Source organism: Pseudophryne corroboree, chromosome 9 (genome assembly GCF_028390025.1).
Source record: "Pseudophryne corroboree isolate aPseCor3 chromosome 9, aPseCor3.hap2, whole genome shotgun sequence".
Taxonomy (NCBI): Eukaryota; Metazoa; Chordata; class Amphibia; order Anura; family Myobatrachidae; genus Pseudophryne; species Pseudophryne corroboree.
The window spans coordinates 183749829-183775783 of NC_086452.1; the positions used below are offsets into that span (position 1 = coordinate 183749829).

The 25955-nt window shown below is 44.4% G+C and overlaps 1 protein-coding gene across 1 annotated transcript in view; it reads left to right on the forward strand.

Moving 5' to 3' along the window:
* LOC134956863 (dimethylaniline monooxygenase [N-oxide-forming] 2-like) overlaps positions 1 to 2909 on the forward strand; it is a 105752-nt gene extending 102843 nt beyond the window's left edge. Inside the window, exon 8 of the mRNA XM_063938756.1 lies at positions 829 to 2909. Within this exon, the coding sequence (XP_063794826.1) occupies positions 829 to 1273 (445 nt within the window). The 3' untranslated portion in view covers positions 1274 to 2909. The remainder of the gene's footprint in view (positions 1 to 828) is intronic.
* Positions 2910 to 25955: the final 23046 nt, after the last annotated feature.

Consider the following 25955-nt stretch of genomic DNA (forward strand, 5'->3'; position numbering starts at 1 on the left):
GCAATTTTAAACTAATTAAAGAAATATCTACAGACACTGTGCCAAATGTTATAAACTTAAACGTAATGTTTATTTTATACCACCCCCCTTCTTGTTGGTATTCCATGTTCATGGGTATTGTGTGCTTTAATTGTCCTGCAATAGTTTTTTATTTATTTGACATTGCAAATAAAACATGTTGAATGTAATTAAGTCATGTAATTAATTTGCAAACTGTTGGCTATGGATAGCGGTTTCCTTTCCTGCAACCACCCATTCCCCAGATGCTAGACAGACCACCTTACATTTTTGGCTGAACTATAAATGAATGATTACATACAGTACAAGGCCTGCAGTAGTATTTTTGAAAATATAATATAGAGGAAAGAGAGTACTGAAGGCTTTGATACCGAGCTGAAGCAGGGACAAGCAACATGTAGCTTCTATACAAAGCTATAGTTGACCTACTATATAGTATGGTTCCCAATGTTTCATGTAACGTGGTGAATATGCTATTTCTTCATTTCTATAACTAAAAACAACATAAATAAAACAATTGAAGCAACTAACTCAAATGGTACATTGCACTTAAATACTCTATAGGTGTTGTATTGGTATAATCATCTCTAGATTACAAGGTATCACAAGCAGGGCCCTCTTGCCTCTTATGTCCCTGCCCCTTCCCATTTTCCACTGGTCCTCCCATTCCCTTATTGCTAGCATCTCCTCTATGTGACCTATTATTCCCCTTCCCTTTACTTTCTTTATGTTCTCCTCTTTGAGTTTAACCTGTGATGTAACTGTGCGTCTTTATCTCTTATTTATATTACTTTGCTTTTTTTTATTAAGGTTCGGTGTAGGGAGGACTCAAGTTCTGCAGTCCCAATATATCGATTACATTAATGATATTTCCAAAGAGATTGGAATCCACCCCAGCATGATCTATCTCTTCTTCACAGACCCAAAACTGGCATGGCAGGTATTCTTCGGACCATGCACACCTTACCAGTTGCGGCTTACTGGGCCTGGGAAATGGTCTGGAGCCAGAAATGCCATCCTTACCCAGTGGGACAGAACAATAAAACCAACCAAGACTCGCATTGTACATGGACATCCTCAACCTTGGTTAAATTGTAATAGGCTGCTAGTCTCGTGTTCTTTCTTGACAGTCATGTGGTTTGGGTCAAGGTTCTGTTTAAGAGCAGAACAGAGTGAATATCTGTCATGGTCCCTAAACTTCAGAGAGGCCTCCTGGACCAGGATTTTTCCAGTGATCGGCAGAAATTCCATGTAAATGTACCCCAATTAAACAGCACATAACATATTATAGTGCAGGTTCAAGAATCACACTAGGGAATATGTATCAATAATTGGAGATAAAGTGGAGAGGGATAAACTACCAACCAATCAGCTCCTAACTGCCATTTTGCAAACAATGATAAATGGGGTCATTCCGACCCGATCGCTCGCTGCAGTTTATCGCAGCACAGCGATTGGGTCAGAATTGCGCATGTGCTGCAGCGCACCGGTGCATGCCGGACGGCCGAAGGCCGTCGATCAATAGCGATCGCCTCTGCCTGATTGACAGGCAGAGGCGGTCGCAGGGCGGGAGGGGGCTGGACTGACGTCTCACGCAGCTGCTGCAGCCAGTGGCAGTGACGATCATCTCCCGGCCAGCCGCAGTAGCTGTGCTGGCCAGGAGTTACTCCATAAATACAAAAGCATCGCCGCTGTGCAATGCTTTTGTATTTGTGCAGGGGGAGCGGACTGACATGCGGGTGGACTAGCCCTGTGCTGGGCATCCCCCCGCATGTCAGGGAAGATGATCGTAAATTTAGCACAGCTACGATCAACTCGGAATGACCCCCAAAGTGTAGAGAAGTAACCCACCAAACAATCTGTTACTAGCTCTCATTTTTCAAAAACAGCCTGTAACATTGCAGTTAGGAGCTGATTGGCCGGTATTCTGAGAGAGATGTACTAAGCCTTGGGAAGTGATAAAGTAGAGAGAGATAAAGTACTAACCAATGAGCTACTAACTGCCATGTTTACTGGCTGTGTTTGACAGTTAGGAGCTAATTGGTTGGTACATCTGCCCCTTTAGCTCTCTCCACTTTATCACTGTCCAAAGCTTGGTACATTTGCCCCACAGTCTGTTTTTAGGGGGCCTACACACGGTGCAATATTTCTACCAATATGGACTATATAGTACATATCGGTAGAAAATAAAGTGCATATCGCACCGTGTGTAAACACCTTGCGATGCACGGCCCCGCAGGATCGGCATCGCAACAGTGTGTGCAGGCCTGTGTCGATACAGACTATATTGGAGGTTCATGCCTCCAGACACAATATAGTCCATATCGCATCGTGTGTATGCGGCACAACACATAAGTTTCATACAAAACATTTTCTGTTTCTTTTGCCCATTTACTAACATTCATGAGAGCTATTAAAAAGCTTTGTTAGTTGAATTTGTATATTGTTGCAAAAATTAATGAGTCTGCTCAATTACATTGGGCTTTCTTAAAATGCAATTCCAGTTATTGTGAGTTCCTAATGAAATAATTTAGGGGCAATTCACTTGTTTTTTTGTGCTTGATCTCCTATCTAAAGTGTTGGGAGATTGAGGGGCAAATATTAAAATGTGAGGGGTTTTGTGCATGTTGATGGGTGTGCTCCCTGCAAAAAGTAATGTTTGAGCGCCAAAACAGCCCACTTTTCACACATTAAAGCTTACCAATTTAGGAGGCTGCAAGCTGAAATGTGCGTGGCTGCAGTGTGTGTCCCGCAGCAATTTGCAGTGCTCTGTCAGGCGCCATCTAGTGACAGTTGAAGGGAGAAACAATTCCCCCCCCACCTTCATGTTTGATTTTAAAAGTAAAAAAATAAGCTGTTATTCAATATTCCTGCACATCTTTTGCATTATCTTGTGGTGAAGATGAATATTAATATTTATTGTGAATTAGAGATACAGAATGATAATAAAATTATATACAGTATAACTAATATTATTTTCTATAAAACACAGATAGTGGGATCTCCTCCATAGAACTGCGACACACAGAGTAACTTGTAACTGTGCCAACCAAAATCGACAATGTTTCACATTTCCGCAATAACCAGCTTGATACATTTTCTGGTCTGTATGATAAAGGGTTGGATCTGAAACATTGGGATAATTTGGAAGTGTGCTCCTTTATCTACATGCTGCGCCTAGGCACACCATGGTTTATTAGCATAAACCCTTCATCTATTGTTCTCAGCTGCAATACAATACAGAGGGAACAATACATCAGGGCATTAAGTCATTACAGCAGGCGATTAAAGGGGGTACTGACGGGAGAGATGTGTGCTGAGCGATCTTAACACAGACCGCTCAGCACACATCTCTCACCCCGCTCAGCACAGCGCGATGTGCTGAGCGAGGGGGGAGAAGGACGGGGGGCTGCTCACTTCACACAGCGGAGAAGTGAGCGACCCGCTAGATTGAGCCTGCATGCAGGCTCAATCTAGCACTGGGGATAGCCCCGCGTATCGCTATCGCTGGAGGCATACACACGACAGATTCGTGCTTAAAATCTAAGCAGTCTAGTCAGATTGCTTAGATTTTAAACACGGATCTCTCCATGTGTACCCCCCTAAAGTCTGACTGCCCTGGCTCAATTAATCCTATTAAAAGACAAGATAAAGATGGCTCCATCTGTAGTAACAAGTCCCAGGAGTTATTAGAAGCAGATAGCCATTGGAATGTGAGTTGAAACCTACAGTATTGGTGCCAATGTATTAACCTGCGAAATTTGGAAAGTACAAAGGTTTCAGCGATTTTTATTTTTAATGCAAGTTCAACTTGGTTTTGTCATAAAATTGACTAACTTGCAATAATCTCAGCATTTTTCAAATCCTGAAGACTACTGTATTATGCACTGGTACCAACACTAAGTGATAGTATAAAGTAGGGAAATCCACATAGGAGAACAATCTTATCTATATACAAATACACAAATAGTGCTACAAATAGTAAATTGTGGAGGTGCACCCATGAGAGAGATTGGTGTCAGAATGCAGGGAAAAAATAAAAGTTCAATCAGAGTTACTCCTTTTTCCATACCATATTTGTGGCACTGATCTGTTTCATGAGAGTAGATTTATCCATATAGATATTGTCTATTTTGAATATTGAACACGAGTTACACCTTGAACCATACCATATTTGTGCCACAGATCCAGGGGTGTATCCAGGGGTCTGGGCGCCCCTGGCAAACTAAGGGACTGGCGCCCCCCATATTTGAAATAGGGAAGGTGCATGTGCAAAAAAGGGACATGATCTTGTGGGAAAGGGGCATGACCATACAATAGTACCCCCGATTCAAATTACGCTACACAGTAATAACCCTTATACACATTATGCCCACACAGTAGCCGTTCCCTTTACACATTATGCCCACACAGTAATTCTTAAAACACTGAGGAGACATCAGCAGTGCCTGGCCTCGCTGAGGAGGCAATGCCACCAGGGGTGTTTTAAGAGAGGAGGAGGACCGTGTTCAGCCTCCTCCGTCGGGCCCCCTCCTCTCTGCCTGGAGCGCTGTAGAGTCTGAGCACTAGAGGGCTCAGACTCTACTGCGCATGCGCAGATCTCCGGGAAAATGGTGCGGCGGCCATTTTCCCTGAGATCTCTCTACTGCGCATGCGCAGAATGCCGTGAAAATGGCCGCTGGGCCATATTCACTGTGTTCTAGTGGTGCTACGGATGCCGGCGCTGGACTTCGGTGGGGTAAGTATTTTACAAATGGGTGCAGTGTGTGCGGTGGGGGCTCCCTCTGGACTCAGGGGCCCGTGTGCACCGCACACACTGCACCGATTATAGAAACGCCAGTGAATGCCACCCAAGGCCAGGTAGTATAATCAAATAGTAGTGCAAAGAAGTGCAGTGCAGGGCACTACCAAGTGGTGCCAGTAGAAAATAAATCTTAGTGGTACTGTGTGCGCGCACCGTGGCTACATGCCACATGGGGCCTGGCCAATGAAAATAGGTGTGTGATACACATATGACCCCAATAGTGCAGTGCCAGATACACATATGCCCCCCATAGTGCCAGAGACACATATGCCCCCCATAGTGCCAGATACACATATGCCCCCACAGTGCCAGATACACATATTCCCCCACAGTGCCAGATTCACATATGCTCCCACAGTACGAGATATGCCCCTACGGTTCTAGATATGCCCCCACAGTGCCAGATATGCCCCCCACAGTGCTAGATATGCCCCCACAGTGCCAGATACACATATGCCCCCACAGTGCCAGATATGTCCCCACATTGCCAGATACACATGCCCCCACAGTGCCAGATATGCCCTCACAGTGCCAGATATGCCCCCATGGTGCCAGATACACATATGCCCCCACAGTTCCAGAAAAGCCCCCACAGTCATATAGTCATAGTCCCCATCCCCCCCCCCAGCACATAGCCATAGTCCCCTCCCAGTAAATAGCCATAGCCCCACCTCTCCAAGCAATAGCCATAGTCCCCCCAGCACAAAGCTGTAGTCTCCACCTCTCCCAACACAGTCATACAGTAGTCCCCACCCCACCCCCTTCCCATCACATTACAATAGTTCCCTGCCAGCATAGATAGCCATAGCCCCTCACCTCCCCAAGCACATAGCCAAAGTCCCCATCCCCCTCCCAGCACATAGCTGTAGCCTGCCCTTAGCACATAGTACTAGTCTCCCCCACTCCCAGCACATACATAGCCTCCCCACACAGCACATAGTTCTAGTCCCCTACCCACAACATCCCAGCAGATAGCAGATAGTGCCTGGCAATACCTGCTGTGCTGAGCTGCCTGGGATGGAGGGCGGAGGATCGCTCAGCAGGCAGGAGCTTGCGCCAGGGTCCTGCACCACACCAAACTACGTGAAGAAACGGAAAATAAACTACAGCTCCCAGCAGCCCTTGCCGCCAGTAGCTCCCGACAGCAAGAATTGCTGGGAGTTGTAGTTTATTTTCAGTTTCTGTAGTGCATTCACTTCCCTGTAGTGCATTGTGGTGCTGGACACCGGCGCCAGCTCCTGCCTGCTGAGCAATCCTCCGCCAGGTATTGCCAGACACTACGGCTTAAGAGATTCCACCCATTGGCCGAGGATGGCACCATCAGGCGGCGCCCCCTGCTTGGCTGGCGCCCCTGGCGAGTGCCATCCTGGCCAATGGGTAGATACACCCCTGCACAGATCTATCCAATGACTTGGATTATAACTTTATGTTTAATGATTGATAATCTATGTGTATATGTCAGATTGAACCATATATGGCATTATCTCCTTTTCATTATTTGCCTAATATCTTTGCCCTCTCAGATCACAATACACATTGGTATCTGAAGGTTTGTTTTTTCTGGCCTGCACCTGCAGACAGGAATTTATCAGGCAATACAACCAACTTGATATAATTTGGGTTATATATTTACTCAGATAACTACATATATTTACTACCATCTTGTTGTTTGTCTGTTTGTCTTTAGCCTGATGTTTTGTATCTTTGTGTGTCTAGTATACTTTGTCACATTTTAACATGTATCAATAAAAGTTATGTTTTATATAATAGTAGGGTGAGTGCACCAAGAAGAGAGTACTCCTACGTTATAAGTCCTTTATAATCAAAAAGATTTCATAAACAGCACATTCTAGTTTCATACTGAACACATACAGGGGCAGATGCACTAAGCATTGTAGAGTGACGAAGTGGAGCTGAGTGGTTGATACTTTTTTACTCTCTACACTTTATCTTTCTAAGCTTTGATACATATGTCCCATAGAATATCTGTTATTTCATAAAATGCAGTTGTGATGTAGAAGGCACAGTCCAGAGGGGGTTTTGCAACTGCACCTGAAATAATGCCCAATTTGACAATGGGGGTGATTCCGAGTTGTTCGCTCGCTAGCAGATTTTAGCAGCATTGCACACGCTAGGCCGCCGCCCTCTGGGAGTGTATCTTAGCTTAGCAGAATAGAGAACGAAAGATTCGCAGAATTGCGAATAGAAAATTCTTTGCAGTTTCTGAGTAGCTCCAGACCTACTCACAGATTGCGATCAGCTCAGGCCGTTTCATTCCTGGTTTGACGTCACAAACACGCCCTGCATTCGGCCAGCCACTCCCCCGTTTCTCCAGACACTCCCGCGTTTTTCCCTGACACGCCTGCGTTTTTCCGCACACTCCCAGAAAACGGTCAGTTTCCGCCCAGAAACACCCTCTTCCTGTCAATCACACTCCGATCACTTCAAAGATGAAAATTCTTCGTTCGGACGTAAGTAAATCTACTAAGTTTTGTGCTTAAATACTTACCACATGCGCACTGCGAACCATGCGCATGCGCATTTTTGCCTTAATCGCTCCGTTGCGAAAATCGGCAATGAGCGAACATCTCGGAATGACCCCCAATGTTGGATATAGTGTGAATATTTATTGTATCCACCAACAAGTTAATTGTAACCTAATTAATGTGAACATACATACAACATAGGAAAAGGGGAGGGGGGAGGTTTCCGGTTTAGCCTCAATTGCAATTTGCTACCGTTTACATATACCCATATAAGTAGAGCGCAGGATACAACTGTTGTATACCCACAGTCCCTTTCCACACTGCATAAACTATGCAATACTGTATCAGCAATAGCACTGGTTTTATACAAGATGTTAGTAAGTTCATTATCATGCTGAATCATGTTTTCTCTTTTCTATGTAATCTTTGTACTCTTTGTGTAATCAGAATGGTCACAATATTTTGTATGATTCTCATTATAATAAATGTACATTTTATATGACAATTGACTGGAGTAAGTAAGATTTCCATGTGCAATCTTGCAATAGATATCATCAGTGGCGAAATCCAGGAGTATGCTGTAATTGCTGACATCATCAGATTTTGTAACATCCCATTATACGAGAGTACTGGGATCACTATTGCTTTACACCCATAGAAATGAATGAAGCTCTCAGTTTAGCATGAGGAATAAATAGGTTGTTCTCTGCTACACAGTAGCAATCCACGTACTGTAATGTAGAAAGAGGATATCTTAATGTTTAGGGTATGTCTAACTTATAGTCACCTACCCTCCCGCATCATGCACGAGATTCCAGGTTAAGTGTAGAGTCTCCTGCCACCACGGGAAGTAGTACAAAACTCCTTGATTCCACACTGCCCATTGCAAATTCAGACAGCACCTGCACCAGACTAGTCCAGATAAAATGGGGCTAGGACACGGATGTCACCAAGACGTTCCAGATACCCAACCGCCCCAGTGCGAAGGTGATGGAGAATGGGCACGGACCAGCTGACTTCCAGGTGCGGATTGTCCAAGGCTCCTGACCGGGAGAATTTTTTTTTACATGTGGCCCCGGCCCTACTTCTGAGTTAAGCTGGGTATACATTAGACGACCAGCAAACTATGCAATGTCGTCAATGATTTTCCTTGATTTCCCGGACAAACAATATAGTGTGTAAACATTGTGCAGTCTTGCAAAAGTTATTGTCAGTGGCCTCATCCAGGAGTATGCTGTCATTGACGACATTAAGTGTGCCCCAGAAAATACATTGTAATCCCCTTTTTCCTTTTTTGCATTCTTCTGCGAAAAAACCTTTTTGCACTGAGTCTATTTGGACTAGATATCTGGGAGCACCACCAACCAAGAGCTAATAGTAATTAAATTGGGAGCAACAGCCAATATGTTGGTTTACAAATGACCATTTAATTATTCTTAAAAGTCCTGTGCGGTTTCAACTACAACGTGTTGCGTCATTGACGACATTGTCAGATTTTTCTGCTTTCAGGTATGACCAGAAGGCGTCACTGATGACCGCGGAAGCGCACAAGTAGTGCGTACACACTAGACTATTTCTACAATTTGTCATTCTGATCTGTCAGAATAAGCCAAGTCGCTTTAAAAATTGTCTAGTGTGTACCCAGCTTTATTTCCAATATGAGGCAGCAACACTATCACTGTTCACAGGGGAGGGGAGGTGGGTGGAGGTGCCACCAGAGTGACCCACGGACAGCGTTGTGCCACACACATCAGGGGTGTTAGTTGGATCTTCGTTGCCCGGAAAAGGTCTCAGTGCTATTCTCCCACTGCTGCCCCTCCTGCTATGGGAAGGGAAACTGGAGCGACATCCCGTGACTATTCTTGGGGTTTCTCTGAGCCGGTAACAAGGTTCTTTGTAGACTTGCCCTTTCAGGTTCCATATCAACCAGGGATTCACATATATGGGGATAGCCCCAATTCTCTGAGCTGCCAATGTTTAAGCATTAAACAGTTCACAGATTAGAAGTTCCCCAGTGTTATACTATTCATTTTATAGAGGAGGAAAGGCTCTTCTCTCGCCGGAAAGGCTAAACATATCCATCTGATTTATAACTTCCATGACCCCTTTATTTTATGTGAGAATAGCAGTGCAAGTACCCTCACATGCTAGCCAGAATCTACACCGTAAACCTGTGCCCCCAGAGTATACCATTGCCCCTAATGTATCACGCTTACATGCCGCATATGCCTAAAGCCTGTGAATATACCACACTATGCCATTAGAGAATAGCCTAGCTACAATATGAGTCATCGCCTTCACAGTATACATGCACAGTGCCTTGCACGCCATTCTGAATCCCCAGATCATACCAACACTTCAGTGATGTGCGGTCAGGGTATGCAGGTAGGCAGAGCCTAACCTGTCAAACTCCGGTACATCCAGAGCTATGACTATAAAAATGATTAGAATAATACAAAGAATATATTTATAACATAAAAAGGTTAGGGTAAAAGTTTTGGTAAGTACTGTATATACTGCTGCATCTTCATATAATGTCCACATGAACCATTGTGTTCATATACTGTATATGTGTGTGTGTATTGTAGGGCATCTAAATGGCATCTATATTACCATTTTGTTCTGCATTGTACCTTTTAATGTGTTGCTTTGTCTAACATATACAAAGACAGGGTTGGAAAGTCATGAATGTCTATGGTTAAACTAAACTTCATCTTTGTGTTACACTAGCATTTTGCACCTCCTTTGGATAGTACTGGAAGCTTATAATGCTAGTGACCTTTGCTTAGTCAATGATCATGTTTTTACCTAAATTGGAGTAATGTTTCCGGGGTTTGTCCTCTGTGATATAAAAACTGAAAGACTGCTACACAAGAGGATTTTTGACGTTGGTGTGTCCTGGACTCGTGCATGGCCAGAATCTCCAGTATCCAGCCTTGATGTGGGACAAATCCCTGTATACCACAACCACTAGAACATATTTTTTGCTAAGTATCATTCAATATTACCACTTGTTATTACAGGTTGAGTATCCCATATCCAAAATGCTTGGGACCAGAAGTATATTGGATATTGGATTTTTCCGTATTTTGGAATAACTGCATCGCATAATGAGATATCATGGCGATGGGACCCAAGTCTAAGCACAGAATGCATTTATGTTTCATATACACCTTATACACACACAGAAGATGGTAATTTTAGTCAATATTTTTAATACATTTGTGCATTAAACAAAGTGTGTGTACATTCACACAATTCATTTATGTTTCATATACACCTTATACACACAGCCGGAAGGTCATTTACTACAATACTTTTAATAACTTTGTGTATTAAACAAAGTTTGTGTACATTGAGCCATCAGAAAACAAAGGTTTCACTATCTTCGTCTCAAAAAATTCTGTATTTCAGAATATTCCATATTTCGGAATATTTGGCTATAGGATACTCAACCTGTATTATAATTTCTTTAAAGCATCTTTGAATGGAGCCAAGACATGTACTGTCTTGGGTCCTTCCTTAATCCCATGTATTTAAAGAATCCAGTTCCCCAGTGTGATTAAATCTATATCTGATTCTAGCCAGATCCTCCCCAGGCATTTACCTAGCATTGAAGGACAGTATGGATGGTGTAATAGTTAACTTACTGCCTCACAGCACTGAGGTTGTGGGTTCAATTCCCACTATAGTCGTAACTTTGTGGAGTTTGTATATTATCCCCGTACTTGGGTGGGTTTCCTCTGGGTACTCTGTGTCACAATCCTGACTGAATTTCTCATGACTTACATCTGCCATCACTCCTGATGTTCAGTCCATCCTCCATGGTGGGCTTTAGCCAGCACACCAGATCCAACTACATCCTGACCTGCTTGTCTTCAGCATACAAACTACAGTCTGTGTTACTTACTTCTGATTAAGCCACCTGAGTAGGAATTCCTCTGTGTGAGTAATCAGCAGGATTCTCTGTCCAGCACCTGGTCTTGCTGTTTATTGGGGGGTATTCAATTGTTTGAAAAGTCAGTTGGGTGTCTGTTTTTTCCTATCTAATAAACAGAATTCCACCCATTGTGTCCATATAAAGTTCCCAGCAGCTGCCGCTGTCTCTGTGATTATCGCTGAGCGGCGCTTGCTGACGCTGCCTGCTGTCTCAACATTGTCCTCCATGTTGTCTGCTTCCTGATATTTGGGCCTAGTCCAGAGTTACTTCCAAAACTGTACCAGGGCACTGCCATCTTGGATTCTATCAACTGATCCTCCATTGTACAACCAGGAGCTCCTTCCACCAGCTGATCATAGCATCCAATCACTGAACACTCTGTGCTATAAAGAGGATTTCCTGCTGACATTAAATCACCAGTAAAGCAGTCTCCTCTCAGGAAGTACAGCTCTGTGCTGAGCTCCTACGTTCTAGTGACTTTGCTCTGATCCAATTCCAGTCTGGTGATTTCCAAGTTCCAAGTATTTCTGCATTTATTTCTGCATCTCTCATCATTCTGGATCCAGCCCGGTCAGCACTTTAGTCTGTTCCGGTTCAATTCTGGTCTCCATTCTCTGCAAGTACACCTGCATCTCCCAAGGACTCTCCAGTGTCATCATTCCGTATCCAGACCTGTTAGCTCCCCAGTCCGATCCAGCTCCATTTCCGGTCACTACTCCGGCCAGCATTCCGGTCACCATTCCTGCTCCATTCCAATCATACTCCGGTTCCATTCTGGCCAACATTGCAGTTGCATTCTGGTCAACAATCCAGTTACATTTCAGTCAGCATTTTGTCAACAATTCAGTTCCAGTTACCTCATTATACAGAACCAGCAGTGATCCACAGTTTCTGTTTAATAAAGTTGCCACTCATGTTATTCCATCTTGAGGTCAAAGAAACAATGGCCCAAATGTATTAAGCTTTAACATGAGATAAAGTGGAGACAGATAAAAAGTGATAAATGACCAGTGTTTGAAAAATGACAGTTGCAAAATGAGAGCTGGTTGGCTGGTCATCTACACTTTATCTCTTGTTAAAGGTTAATACTTTTGGGCCAATGTTTCTTTGACCACACCGCACTTACTGCAACACTTGTATATACATACCAGCAAATATCCCCAATGTATACCAGCCTATGGTCCCCAATATATACCTGACGGTCATCCATGAGCTGTTCCCTGATCTCTGTATGCTATTCATTAAGAAATTGTGGGGGTGATTCAGACATGATCACTGGGCTGCTAATTTTGCTGTCCTGCGTTCAGATAATGGCCGCCTCTAGGGGAAGTGTAACTTCGCCATGCAAGTGTGCAATCCTATGTGTACGCCGAGCTGCTAAAATCCACTTTGTGCAGTCTCTGCACAACCTAGGACTTACTCCTACATTGCGATCACAACCGGCTGTTTGGGGCCGGAGCTGACATCAGACACCCTCCCTGAAAATGCTTGGGCATGCCTACGTTTTTCCGGACACTCCCAGTAAACGGTCAGTTACCACCCACAAACAGCTTACTCCTGTTACTCACCTTGGGAACGCCCGTGCGATCTGATTTTTCGCACCATCACGTCACTGACCGGCGATGCCCTTTGTTCTTGTCCGATGCACATGCGCACATATGCATGTGCAGTTAGTACCTGATCACCCGCTATGCGAAAACATGCAGGTCTGAATCACCCCCTTAGGTGGCATGATCAGGCAGCATTGGTGTTTGTCCAACTATGTGCTGTCCATATTGTTCTATTGGAGTAATATTACCACCTTTTATGCCTCTCTCCTTCATCATCATCTATGTATGCGTAAATCCCATGCATGATGCTACAGAACCATTGAGAAGGCATATAAATAAAATATATTAATAATAATTGTCCCAGACCAAAGACATTCTATCCATGTGGCTTCCCCTATGGGTGTGCAGGACTCAGGCTGGTATAGCAGTTATATGTACACTCTGTTAACTGTATGGGGCTCACAGGGATGCTCTTTATTTTGTTTTGTGGCTAGGGTAATAAATTGTTAAACCTGAGTAATAGGAATTCTCTATGGTGCAGAAGGACCGGGATGATAGAAACAAATTGTCCTCTTATTTAAGAATGCTTATGTCAGATAAAAAATGGTCCTGCTTTAAGTAGTTTTCAAAATTTACCTGAATACAATAATCCTAGGATTTAAAATCCTGATTGCCAGAATAATTATTTAGTATTTACGCCTATTATTACCCATTTTCTCTTACGTCCAAGAGGATGCTGGGGACTCCGTAAGGACCATGGGGATAGACGGGCTCCGCAGGAGACATGGGCACTTTAAGAAAGACTTTAGATCTGGTGTGCACTGGCTCCTCCCTCTATGCCCCTCCTCCAGACCTCAGTTTGATACTGTGCCCAGTGGAGACTGGGTGCTTTTCAGAGAGCTCTCCTGAGCTTTCTGACAGAAAGTATTTTTGTTAGGTTTTTTATTTTCAGGGAGCCTGCTGGCAACAGACTCCCTGCATCGAGGGACTGAGGGGAGAGAAGCAGACCTACTTCTGTGAGTTTCAAGGCTCTGATTCTTAGGCTACTGGACACCATTAGCTCCAGAGGGAGTCAGAACACAGGTCTCACCCTGGAGTTCGTCCCGGAGCCGCGCCGCCGTCCTCCTCACAGAGCCGGAAGATAGAAGCCGGGTGAGTATGAGAAGAAAAGAAGACTTCAGAGGCGGCCGAAGACTTCATGATCTTCACTGAGGTAACGCACAGCAGTGCAGCTGTGCGCCATTGCTCCCACACACGGCAGTCACTGTAAGGGTGCAGGGCGCAGGGGGGGCGCCCTGGGCAGCAATATAAACCACATTTCTGGCAAAAGAGTTATATATACAGCTAGGCACTGTATATATAAAGAGCCCCCGCCAGTTTTTATTATATTTAAGCGGGAAAGAAGCCCACCGCCGAGGGGGCGGGGCTTCTCCCTCAGCACTCACCAGCGCCATTTACTCCACAGCACAGCTGAGAGGAAGCTCCCCGGACTCTCCCCTGCTTATCCACGGTGAAAGGGGGTTTTTAGAGAAGAGGGGGGGGGGGCACATAATTGGCAGCAAATAATAATATTACAGCGCTACTGGGTAAACACATTGTGTGTTTTTTCCTGGGTCATATAGCGCTGGGGTGTGTGCTGGCATACTCTCTCTCTGTCTCTCCAAAGGGCCTTGTGGGGGAACTGTCTTCAGATAAGAGGATTCCCTGAGTGTGTGGTGTGTCGGTACGTGTGTGTCGACATGTCTGAGGTAAAAGGCTCTTCTAAGGAGGAGATGGAGCAAATGTGTGTGTGTGGTGTCTCCGTCGACAACGCCGACAGCTGACTGGATATGTGGAATTAAGTGCTGAGGTAAATTTATTACACAAAAGATTAGTGAACAGACAGGGAATATACCCATGTCTGTCCCTATGTCGCAGGGACCTTCAGAGTCTCAAAACGCCCACTATCCAAAATAATAGACACTGATACCGACACGGAGTCTGACTCCAGTGTCGACTACGATGATGCAAAGTTACAGCCAAAACTGGCAGAAATGTATTCAATATATGATTATTGTAATAAAAGATGTTTAGCATATCACTGATGACCCATCTGTCCCTGACACGAGGGTACACATGTTTAAGGGGAAGAAACCTGAGATAACATTTCCCCCCTCTCATGAACCAAATGAATTGTGTGAAAAAGAGCGGGAGTCTCCAGACAAGAAACTGCAGTTTCCCAAAAGAATTCTCATGGCATATCCTTTCCCTGCTAGGGCCGGGACACGATGGGAATCCTCCCCTAGGGTGGACAAGGCGTTGACACGTTTACCCAAAAGGTAGCGCTGACACAAAGGGAGTCCACCCCAGTGGGAGCACGTCTTCGACTCTTCAGCCACATCTGAGTTCACTCACGGGTGGATCCTAGGGCAATAAAAATTGTTTCTCAGGGTTACAAGCTGGATTTCGAAGAGGTGCCTCCTCGCCGGTTTTCCTTATCATCCCTACCGGCTTCTCCCCCAGAAAGGGAGATAATATTAAATACAATTCACACATTGTATCTCCAACAGGTGGTGCTCAAGGTTCCCATCCTTCAACAAGGAAGGGGATATTACTCAACCTTGGCTGTAGTCCCGAAACCGGACGGTTCAGTCAGACCTATTTTAAAATTAAAATCTCTGAACCTATACTTGAAAAGGTTCAAATTCAAGGTGGAATCGCTCAGAGCGATCATCGCCAGCCTGGAAGGGGGGGATTTGAGGGTGTATCTAGACATAAAGGCTGCATACCTTCATGTTCCCATTTATCCACCCCATCAGGTGTACCTGAGAATTACGGTACAGTATTGTCATTACCAATTTCAGGGTAATTGGCGAAAATTATGGTGCTCCTATTCAAGCAAGGAGTCACAATTATCCCATACTTGGACGATCTGCTAATAAGGGCGAGATCAAAAGAGCAGTTGTTGAACAGCGTGTCACTTTCGCTGAAGGTGTCACAGCAACTCGGCTGGATTCTCAATATCCCGAAGTCACAGTTGGTTCCTATGACCCGTCTGCCCTTCTTGGGTATGATTCTGAATACGGACCAGAAATGGATTTATCTTCCGATAGAGAATGCCCAGGAACTAATGACTCTGGTAAAAAACCTATTAAAGCCAAAACAGGTGTCAGTGCATCACTGCACTCGGGTCCTGGGAAAGATGGTGGCATCTTACGGGGCCATTCCCTTCGGCAGGTTCCATGCGAGGACTTTCCAATGGGATCTACGAGACAAGTGGTCCGGATCACATCTACAGATGCATCAGTTAATCACCCTGTCCCCTAGGGCCAGGGTGTCTCTCCTATGGTGGCTGCAGAGTACTCACCTTCTGCATGGTCGCAGGTTCGCCATCCAGGACTGGATTCTGGTAGCCACGGACGCGAGCCTCCGAGGTGGGGGAGCAGTCACACAGGGAAGAAACTTCCAAGGTCTTTGGGTCAAGTCAAAAAACTTGTATTCAAATCAACATCCTGGAGCTGAGGGCCATATACAACGCCCTTCGGCAAGCGGAAACATTGCTTCGCGACCTACCGGTTCTGATCCAGTCAGACAACATCACCGCAGTAACAGAAAAGTAAAATTTGATAAAATACCGTGCGCCAATACTGGCTGCCCTTGAACTTAGAATGGATGGAAAAGTGTCACCCAACACTTCAGTTAACGAGATAGTGAAGAAATACCATTCAAATCCATGGGCGCTCAAAGAAAACAAATAAAATAAACGCTCATAGTGTATTAAGCATAAACATATATCATCAAGTCTGTGACAATCTCTTGGTGAGTCTTGTACCTATTCTGCTGGTCTACTTTTTCAGGAGTAGACAATCACGCGTTTTATGGGGGCTGGATTTCCACCAGTATCCGATATCAGGACCTTAAACTTCTCCTCCAAAAGTGGTGCCCGAAAAGAGAGAAATATAGCCTCCGATAGTGTAACACTTTTTAATCACAGCATGAACATATAACAAATACCATTAAAAAGCAGGGAATGGATGGACTCTCACCCTTTGAAGTGGTCTACAGGTAACAGTAGACAAAACAGCAAGTTACAAGTTGTTATACTAGGGCGTCCCCAAACCAGCTGTACCACTCTCCGGATGATGTCCACACCGTCTCCCCACCGCAAATAAATCCTCCTGCCGACGCGTTTCGACACTCACAGTGTCTTTATCAAGGCATAAGGAGGATGTGAACTCATAACCTATTTATACCCTACCCACTTTGATAAAGCTAAATATTTATCTTATATAAAACCCTTTATGAGGTCTAAGAACAATGTACGTTATTCACGTATGGAGTACCGTAAGGGTACGCTCGTTGCGTAGCAATCGCTTAGCCGTAGTCGAGACGCTCAAGCGTCACGTTCGCTCACGGCCAAGAGATCACAGGCAGGCACGCTATTGGCTGCCGTCTAACGTAATGATTCGCTATAGCGTAGCGGACGCTCGGGACCACGAGGAGATCACCAGCGGCGCTGACGCTCACAATGTTAAACCTTTATATCTAAACCATAAACCGTATATTATGCAGTAAAACCTTAGTGTAGTGATAGAGTGTAAATGCAACACAGTATAACCTTATTAACTCAAATGCTGTTCGAGCGTCACCGACGCTCTGAGAATACTAAACACTATAAGAAATACACAGATACCTGGGCTTAGGGTCCAACGCCTAATATATATATATTATGAATGATATACTTGCAAAAGAATTAACACAATACAAGTCATACACTACAATATAACATAGACTACCTAACCAGATAACTACACAGGAAATACAATACAATTCAATGGTCCCTACAATCTCATTGTTTATTGGACACAGGAATTCCTCCTCGCACTATAACAAAAGGTCATAGGTTGATTCATACAGGTGGGCTGTGACGATTTCCAACAGCTCAGGTGGGTGGGATACTGGGTTTCCCGCCGCATGGCTAAGTAAGAGTAAATAATATTAAATGGACATAAACTTCTTATGTCCATGACTATTCGCACGAGCGATTAATCCGCTCCAAACCAACACCGGAATATTGCTAATTAAATACTCTTCCGATGGGTACTAAACACCACTGTATGACTCCTGTTAGACCCTTCGTACAATACAAAGAGGGATCCCTCTGTCCAGGAACATGCTATATTAACTAAACTTTCAGAATCTATCAAAGGGACCATGATCTACAAAATACATTATATAGTTAAAATATGTAACGATTGAGTCGCACGCTACGATCACATAAACTCTACCGTAAATACGCATACCGTGCGCCTGCGGGTGCCCGCGACTGTGAGTATGCGCACGCACGGGAGAGCGTACGCATGCGCAGCGCGGACGTATATGAGGTGCAAATATGGCAGTGTGTATAGAGATATTTTTCTGACTTTGACAGTCCACCCTTTGGCAGTCAATAATAACTGCCACCTTCTAAAACATTTCAAAAAGAGAAAAATATATGTCAGGGGTTAATACATTTCCATGGTTGGGTAAGGGAGGAGAGAGGAGAAGGTGTGAAGAGGGTATGACCTAGTGAGATAGTAGAAGCATGTGTGTATGAATCCATGTTTGGGGGGTCATGTATCATCGTGCCGTACGTGTTGTACATCAAGCTTCGAGGTATTGCGAAGTATACATTTGAATTCCTTCTTATCCCGTGGTACGGGTCTGTGGATGGGCTGTCAAACTTTACCGAGCTCTTTTCGGCTTTTGGTTGTAACAAAATGGGGGAGCACATTTTAGTTGATGATACATGAATGGGGGAATATGTGATTGCTGATATCTGTGCCTGTATTCCCTATACTATGTGTGTAATTACCTGAAGGTTGTAGAGATGAAGAAAAGACATAATTACGGTAAATGCAGTGGTATTCTATGTCAGGTAAATGAACATTTGTCGGTTGAAGTCTTGTTCGGTGTCTGTTGAATGCAGTCTTCTTTGTGCTTTTGCCCATAAGGTGCGAGCAAAAGCTTTGTCAATGTCCATAGATTTACAAAAGTGTTGGGCTAGCGTAATTTTAAAATTTCTAGGGAAACTGGGGATCTATGGCAAAGTTCATCAAAATCTGTGTATCAGGTTGTCAAAACTTCTTCTTTAATCCATCTGTTGTCTGTATATCGGCTCATCAAATTCCTCGTCCAAGTGGGTCTTTTTACCTTGGAGGAAACGGAAAAACAGGTGAAAGAAACGGACCGTAGAAATCGCATTTTCATCACATCATTGTTTCTACATTTGGGTCATAAATCAAATCCATTGGAATTACAGTTTCCTCACTCCTCAGACTCATTACCCTAGTACGACGTTTACACTTCGTTAAAGCCTGACCGCATCTAAATATCAAGCCAATCGTTATGATAACACCTAAGATACATAGGAGAAACTTCCCAACATCCATTATGACTCCTTGAGCCCAGTCTCCTAAACCAGAGAACCAATTTCGCGGGTTCAACCATGACACCCAACCAGTCAGCTCATTACCTACAGCAGCAAGAGTGAGATTGTGTCTCCTGCGAAATTCCCACTTCAGTTGGAGAATATCGTCCATCTTTTGGTCTATGACCTCGACCGGGTCCTCGGTGCTATTCGTAATATATGTGCAACATTTCACGCCGTATTGTGTTGCCAGTGTGACACAATATCCGCCTGTCACTGCTGTGAGGTAATTAAGAACCATTCTATGCTGTACCAGTTCTGTTTTATAAGCTTGAAGTTCTCTTCCAGTATACCTAAACGTGTCATCATACATTTCAGTGATATTATCTAACAAATTTGCAAGCGCAGATATGTATTTATAATTCAACACTCCTCTGGCGGTGCGAGTGATGTCTAACGCGATTAGAAACTGAATCCCGGTGGATTCATGGATCATGTCAGAGGCCGGATGCTCTGTTCTTTCTATCAGGTACTGTTTAACTACGTGCTCGTAATGGGTGTGAGTATAAGGAGTTTGGGCAACACGGTGTATGTCTTTCATTTTGTCATGTGTTACAGTCATTACTTCAGGCAGTACTTTTCCAATATAACACAATCCTTCAGAGTTTGGGGCAAGCCACTTATACGCCTTTCTCCCGCATATGAAATATGCATCATCGGGGAGAACATATGGGACGGAGTAGGACATAACCATATTACACACCTTCCATGTGAAATCTCCTAACCCTAATTCTTCCATCTGCTTAGTACACGTATCAGGTTGTACGATATGTGCACAGTATCCTGGTGATACCTCTCCAACTCTCGTAATCCTATTTCCTAAGGTATACCTATATCGGAAAGATTTTCCTCTACTGGCTATGTGGCGTATAAGCTCTGTATCTGTAGGCATTCTATCTGCTCTATGCGAAAAGGTCATGGTTTGGTTACTCCATGATACTTCCCAATTTCCTGGCTTTCGGGGATTGGAGATGTTAAAACATAATAGGGACCTATCCACATGGTATTGGTGGAGCTTCAAACTAGGAGGGCTGGAGATATTAAACCTCCTGTCCACCGGTCTCCCACCACTTAACTCAAGTACCTCCCCTAACGTTAAAGGAAATGGTACTAGCCCTGATTTGCTATGACCTTGAGGTACTTGAGAGCATACCCAACAATCTGTTTTATTTAACACACTACCCACTAAGGAGTGATAGTCACTCAATGGATGCCGGTCCATATGGATATTAAAACTGGATTGGCATTTCTTAATGCACCCATCCTCCACTACGTTGTCACAGAGCCTACAGATACAGTTTTCTTCAGCTAACAATCCTTCACAATTCCTTCTATTGTCAATGCTATCGGATCGTTTTCTGATACTCGCCTTTACTTGTTGGTTAAGTTGTTCTTGGAAAACTACGCTTCCATCTTTATCATCAGAACCCATTCCAGAACCTCTCTCGACCTCCATGGTACTCTCGCCGGAACAGACTGCTCTGGTCAACATCATGGTCAACAGGAAAATCCGGATCACAGTCTCTTGGGGCAAGTCCATCTTGTAGGAGGAAACGGAGAAGAATGAGAAGGGGGAAAAAATAATTTGAGGGAGAGGGGATGGGAAGTTGGAGAAAAACAATAAAAGGGAACAGGGGATCGACAACTGCTTTTGGTCTTGTGATTTTCAATGCTCAGGTGCCGCCTCAATCCTTCTGGAACAGACACTCCAGTGATACAACCTCTACCGTCTGTTCCTTATCACGGGACCTCTCTGGATCAGCAACCTTCTTACAGTGGGACGAATGAACCCAAGTCTCTCTCTCAGCAACCTTCAATGCTGTAGTGCTAGTCAATAAGACCTGGTATGGTCCTTCCCATCTGTCAATAAGGCAACCTGAGCGTAGAAAATTCCGTATCATTACATAATCCCCAGGTTCAATGTCATGACAATTACTATCTGGTAAATCAGGAATCACCAACTTCAGATTATCATTTTGATTCCTTAACTGTTTACTCATGTTAATCAAGTATTTTACAGTCACTTCATTGTTACACTTCAAATCATCCTGAGGGTTAATCATAACATGCGGTTGTCGACCAAACAAGATTTCAAAGGGAGACAGATTAAGAGGGGACCTGGGAGTGGTTCTGATGCTGTACAGTACAATGGGTAAAGCTTCTGGCCATGTCAATCCTGTCTCTGCCATCACTTTACTCAGTTTATTTTTAATAGTGCTGTTCACTCTTTCCACTTTCGCACTCGCCTGTGGACGGTATGGAGTGTGCAGCTTGCTATCAATTCCCATCAATTTACACATTCCTTGAAAGACATCACCTGTAAAATGGGTACCCCTATCACTTTCGATAATTCTAGGGATACCATATCTACATACAAATTCCTGCACAATTTTCTTAGCAGTAAACATAGCGGTATTTGTGACCGCCGGAAATGCTTCGACCCAATTTGAGAAAACATCTATACAAACAAGTACATATTTCAAATTTCGACAAGGGGGTAATTGTATAAAGTCAATCTGTATTACCTGGAAAGGGCCGCCGGCAGGTGGGATATGAGATGGTTCTGTAGGTATTGCCTTTCCGATGTTCTTTCTCAAACAGGTAAGGCATGACATTGCTCTTTTACTCGCATGAGATGAAAATCCTGGGGCACACCAATATGCTCTTACCAACTTGCACATCCCTTCCTTGCCCAGATGAGTCAGCCCGTGAGCTGCCTCAGCTAAACATGGAAGGTATGCTCTGGGGGCCACTGGTTTACCGTGTCCATCCGTCCAGAGTCCTGAGGACTCCTGGCCATATCCTTTTGCCTTCCAGACTGCCTTTTCCTGTGTGGAACACAAATTTTGCATCTCACACAACTTCTGTGTGTTGATGGTATTAAATACCATCAGTTGTGTGGTGTCTGTCTGTCTGGGGGTACCAGCTGCTAACTTAGCAGCTTCGTCTGCTCGGCTGTTACCAAGTGATACTGGGTCTTGGCTATATGTGTGTGCTTTACATTTGATAACAGCCACTCTGTCGGGTTCCTGTATCGCTGTTAGAAGCCTTTTTATATGAGCTGCATGCGCTATCGGTGTACCAGCTGCCGTCATGAAATTTCTGAGGCGCCATAGGGCTCCGAAATCATGGACTACCCCGAATGCGTATCTAGAGTCGGTGTTGATATTGGCTGATTTGCCCTTAGCCAATTCACATGCTCTGGTTAGGGCTACCAGTTCAGCAACCTGGGCTGAGTGAGGTGGGCCTAGCGGTTCCGCTTCTATGGTGCCTTGGTCATCTACGACTGCGTATCCAGTACACAAGTCTCCCGAGTCTGACTGTCTATGACAACTACCGTCTGTGTAGAACGTAAGTTCTACATCTTCCAGTGGGTTGTCACTGATGTCAGGCCTTGCGGTAACATTTTGGGTCAAATATTCCATACAATCATGTGTGTCTTCCTTTGTATTAAATCCTCCTTCCCCACCACTCTCATCCTCCACCCTTTGTGCCTGTCCAGGCACACCTGGGAGATATGTTGCAGGATTTAATGCACTGCATCTCCTTATGGTGATGTTTACGGGGGCCATTAGTGCCAATTCCCATCTTGTAAACCGCGCTGATGAGACGTGCCTGGTTTGGGCAGAATTCAGCAAGGCTGACACTGCATGTGGTGTATGAATTGTGAGGTTGTGACCTAGCACTACATCTTCGCTTTTCGTTACTAGCAATGCTATCGCAGCAACGCTTCGCAAGCATGTGGGGAGGGATCGCGCTACCGTGTCTAGCTGAGCGCTGTAATATGCTACTGGCCTGCTGGCATCACCGTGCTTTTGGGTTAGTACGCCTGCCGCGCAACCAGCACTTTCTGTTCCGTACAGCTCAAAGGGTTTCCCATAGTCTGGCATACCTAATGCTGGTGCCTGCGTTAGGCACTGTTTAAGTCTCTCAAATGCCGTCTCAGACTCGTCTGTATGCGAAATCCGATCAGGTTTGTTTGAGGAGACCATCTCCTGCAAAGGTAACGCTAGAATGGAAAATCCTGGGATCCAGTTACGGCAATACCCACACATTCCTAAAAACGTTCTGATCTGTTGCTGGGTTTGTGGCAGAGTCATGTCTCTAATTGCTTGAATTCTATCAGCGGTCAGGTGTCTCAGTCCTTGTGTTAGACAGTGTCCCAAATATTTTACCTTAGTTTGGCATAATTGCAACTTGTCTTTGGAAACCTTGTGTCCTGTGTCTGAAAGATGAAACAGGAGCTGTTTCGTATCCTTCAGGGATGCTTCCAATGAATCAGAACACAGTAGTAGATCATCCACGTACTGTATTAATACTGATCCACTCACTGGTTGGAAAGACTGTAAACAATCATGCAAAGCCTGGGAAAATATACTTGGACTATCTATGAATCCTTGTGGTAATCGAGTCCATGTGTATTGGACTCCTCTGTATGTAAATGCGAACAAATATTGGCTGTCAGGGTGCAGAGGTACCGAAAAGAAAGCGGAGCAGAGGTCAATAACAGTGAAAAATTTCGCAGTGGGAGGGATTTGCATTAGGATGACAGCTGGATTTGGCACTACGGGGAACTGACTCTCAACTATTTTGTTAATCCCCCTTAGATCCTGCACTAGCCGGTAAGCCCTCCCCCCACTCTTTTTCACAGGGAAGATGGGACTATTGGCAGTGCTGGACGTTCTTACCAGAATGCCCTGTTGTAGCAAGCGCTCTATTACTGGGTAAACTCCTAACTCCACCTCTGGCTTCAGAGGGTACTGTGGGATTTTTGGAGCTATCCTACCATCTTTTACTTGTACAACTACCGGAGCTACGTTTGCCATTAATCCAGTGTCCTGTCCATCTTTAGTCCAAAGTGACTCTGGTATCTGAGATGTCATTTCTTCTACTTGGGAGGGAGTCCTATTTGTCATAATGGTATGTGACATTAATTTTGATGGGGAGTCTAACATGTCTCGCACTTCCTGAGCGTGATTCTAAGGTATGTCCAAGAATACACCTTCAGGAGTACAATAAATGACGCACCCCATTTTACACAGTAAGTCTCTTCCCAGGAGATTAGTCGGTGCCGATGCAGCCAGCAAAAAGGAATGCTTGGTATGTAAAGGCCCTATTGTAATCTCGGCTGGTTTGCTAACAGGGTAATGCTGGACTACTCCTGTTACTCCCATGGCTGGAATTGTCCTACCAGTGGTTCTCATGCCCACTGTCGAATTTATCACTGATTTGGCCGCCCCCGTATCTACAAGAAAGTTTAATGATTTACCAGCTACATTAATTGCAACTTCGGGTTCACTTCCAAGGCTTGCAATCAATTTTACTGGCTGCAGATTACAGGTATGGCCACACCCCTATTGGGTATGGTGACCTCCCTGAATCCCGCTGGCAGCAACTACTTGTGAGGGAGTTAGCTGGGAACTACCAGAGGCGTGCCAGTCTCTGTTCGGGGGTATCTTTTTGTTTCCCCTGTATGTGGCTCATAACTCCGTCTCTGTGGACCCTGATCCCAATGTCGTGTGTCGTGTCGTTGTCTAGGGGGTTGATAAGATTTTTGTACATTTCTCGATCTACAGTCTCGTGCAATGTGTCCTTGTTTGTGACAAAAATAACATGTTACCACATTTGACTTACCCACAGGGTTTGGTGATATTAACACAGGCTGTTTTGTGGTCAGGGCCTGTATACTTACTGACATTAACTTATCACCTTGTGACTCCCTGTGTCTGGTGATATTCCGGTCGTGATCAATAGCAGCCTCTCTCAAAGTAGCCACAGACAGACCTCGCCAACATGGTTGTGTGGTCTGTACCCTAGTCTTTAATGACTCTTTTAAACCATCCATCAGTACCGATACTGCTACTTCTCGATGGTTTATGTTTGTTTTAATGTCCTCTATGCCTGTGTATTTTGCCATCTCTGATAATGCTCTGTGAAAATACTCTGCAGCTGTTTCTGACTCCTTTTGTTTAATGGAGAATATCTTGTTCCATTTAACTACCGCTGGGAAATACTCCTTTAACTGTAAGCTTATTCTTTTTACATTATCTTTGTTGTACACATCTGTAAGAGGTACATCCTGATCTAATCCATAGTCAGCTAAAAATTGAGTTGCGTCGACATTGGAGGGTAAACAAGCTCTTAGCAGTACTTGCCAATCTTTATTATTGGGCTCTAAAGTGTTTCCTAGGTCTCTGATGTATTTTTGGCTAGCAACTAAATCTTTTCTAGGGTCAGGGAATTCAGACACTATGGTCCTTAATTCCATTCGGGTAAACGGGCTATACATGGCGATGTTCCTAACAGGAGTGACTCCTGAAGTGTCCGTTTTCCCATTTGGCACTACTATTACCTTAACAGGATTAATTCTAACAACATCATTCTATGTAGATTCTGCAGTTTGTGGTGAAATAGTTTCAGCATAGTGTATGGTGCCGTACTTACCCGTTGATACGACCTCACCTGTCCCTCCGCTAGGGGGCTTTGTTACTAATCTTATGGGTTGGGCCGTGCCTACTGTTGTTTCTGATATGGTGGCTGCTAGAGAGAGCGCTGATATTGTTGCCGATTCGTCCTCTTGATCACACTCCTGGGGAAAGTTCAAAACAGGGTACAACTTGCACGGGTTAATACTTGCATTGGTTAATTGGTTAACATTATCTTTAACATTTACACAGTTGCTAAGTGTTTGTTTGTTACACCTTAGTGC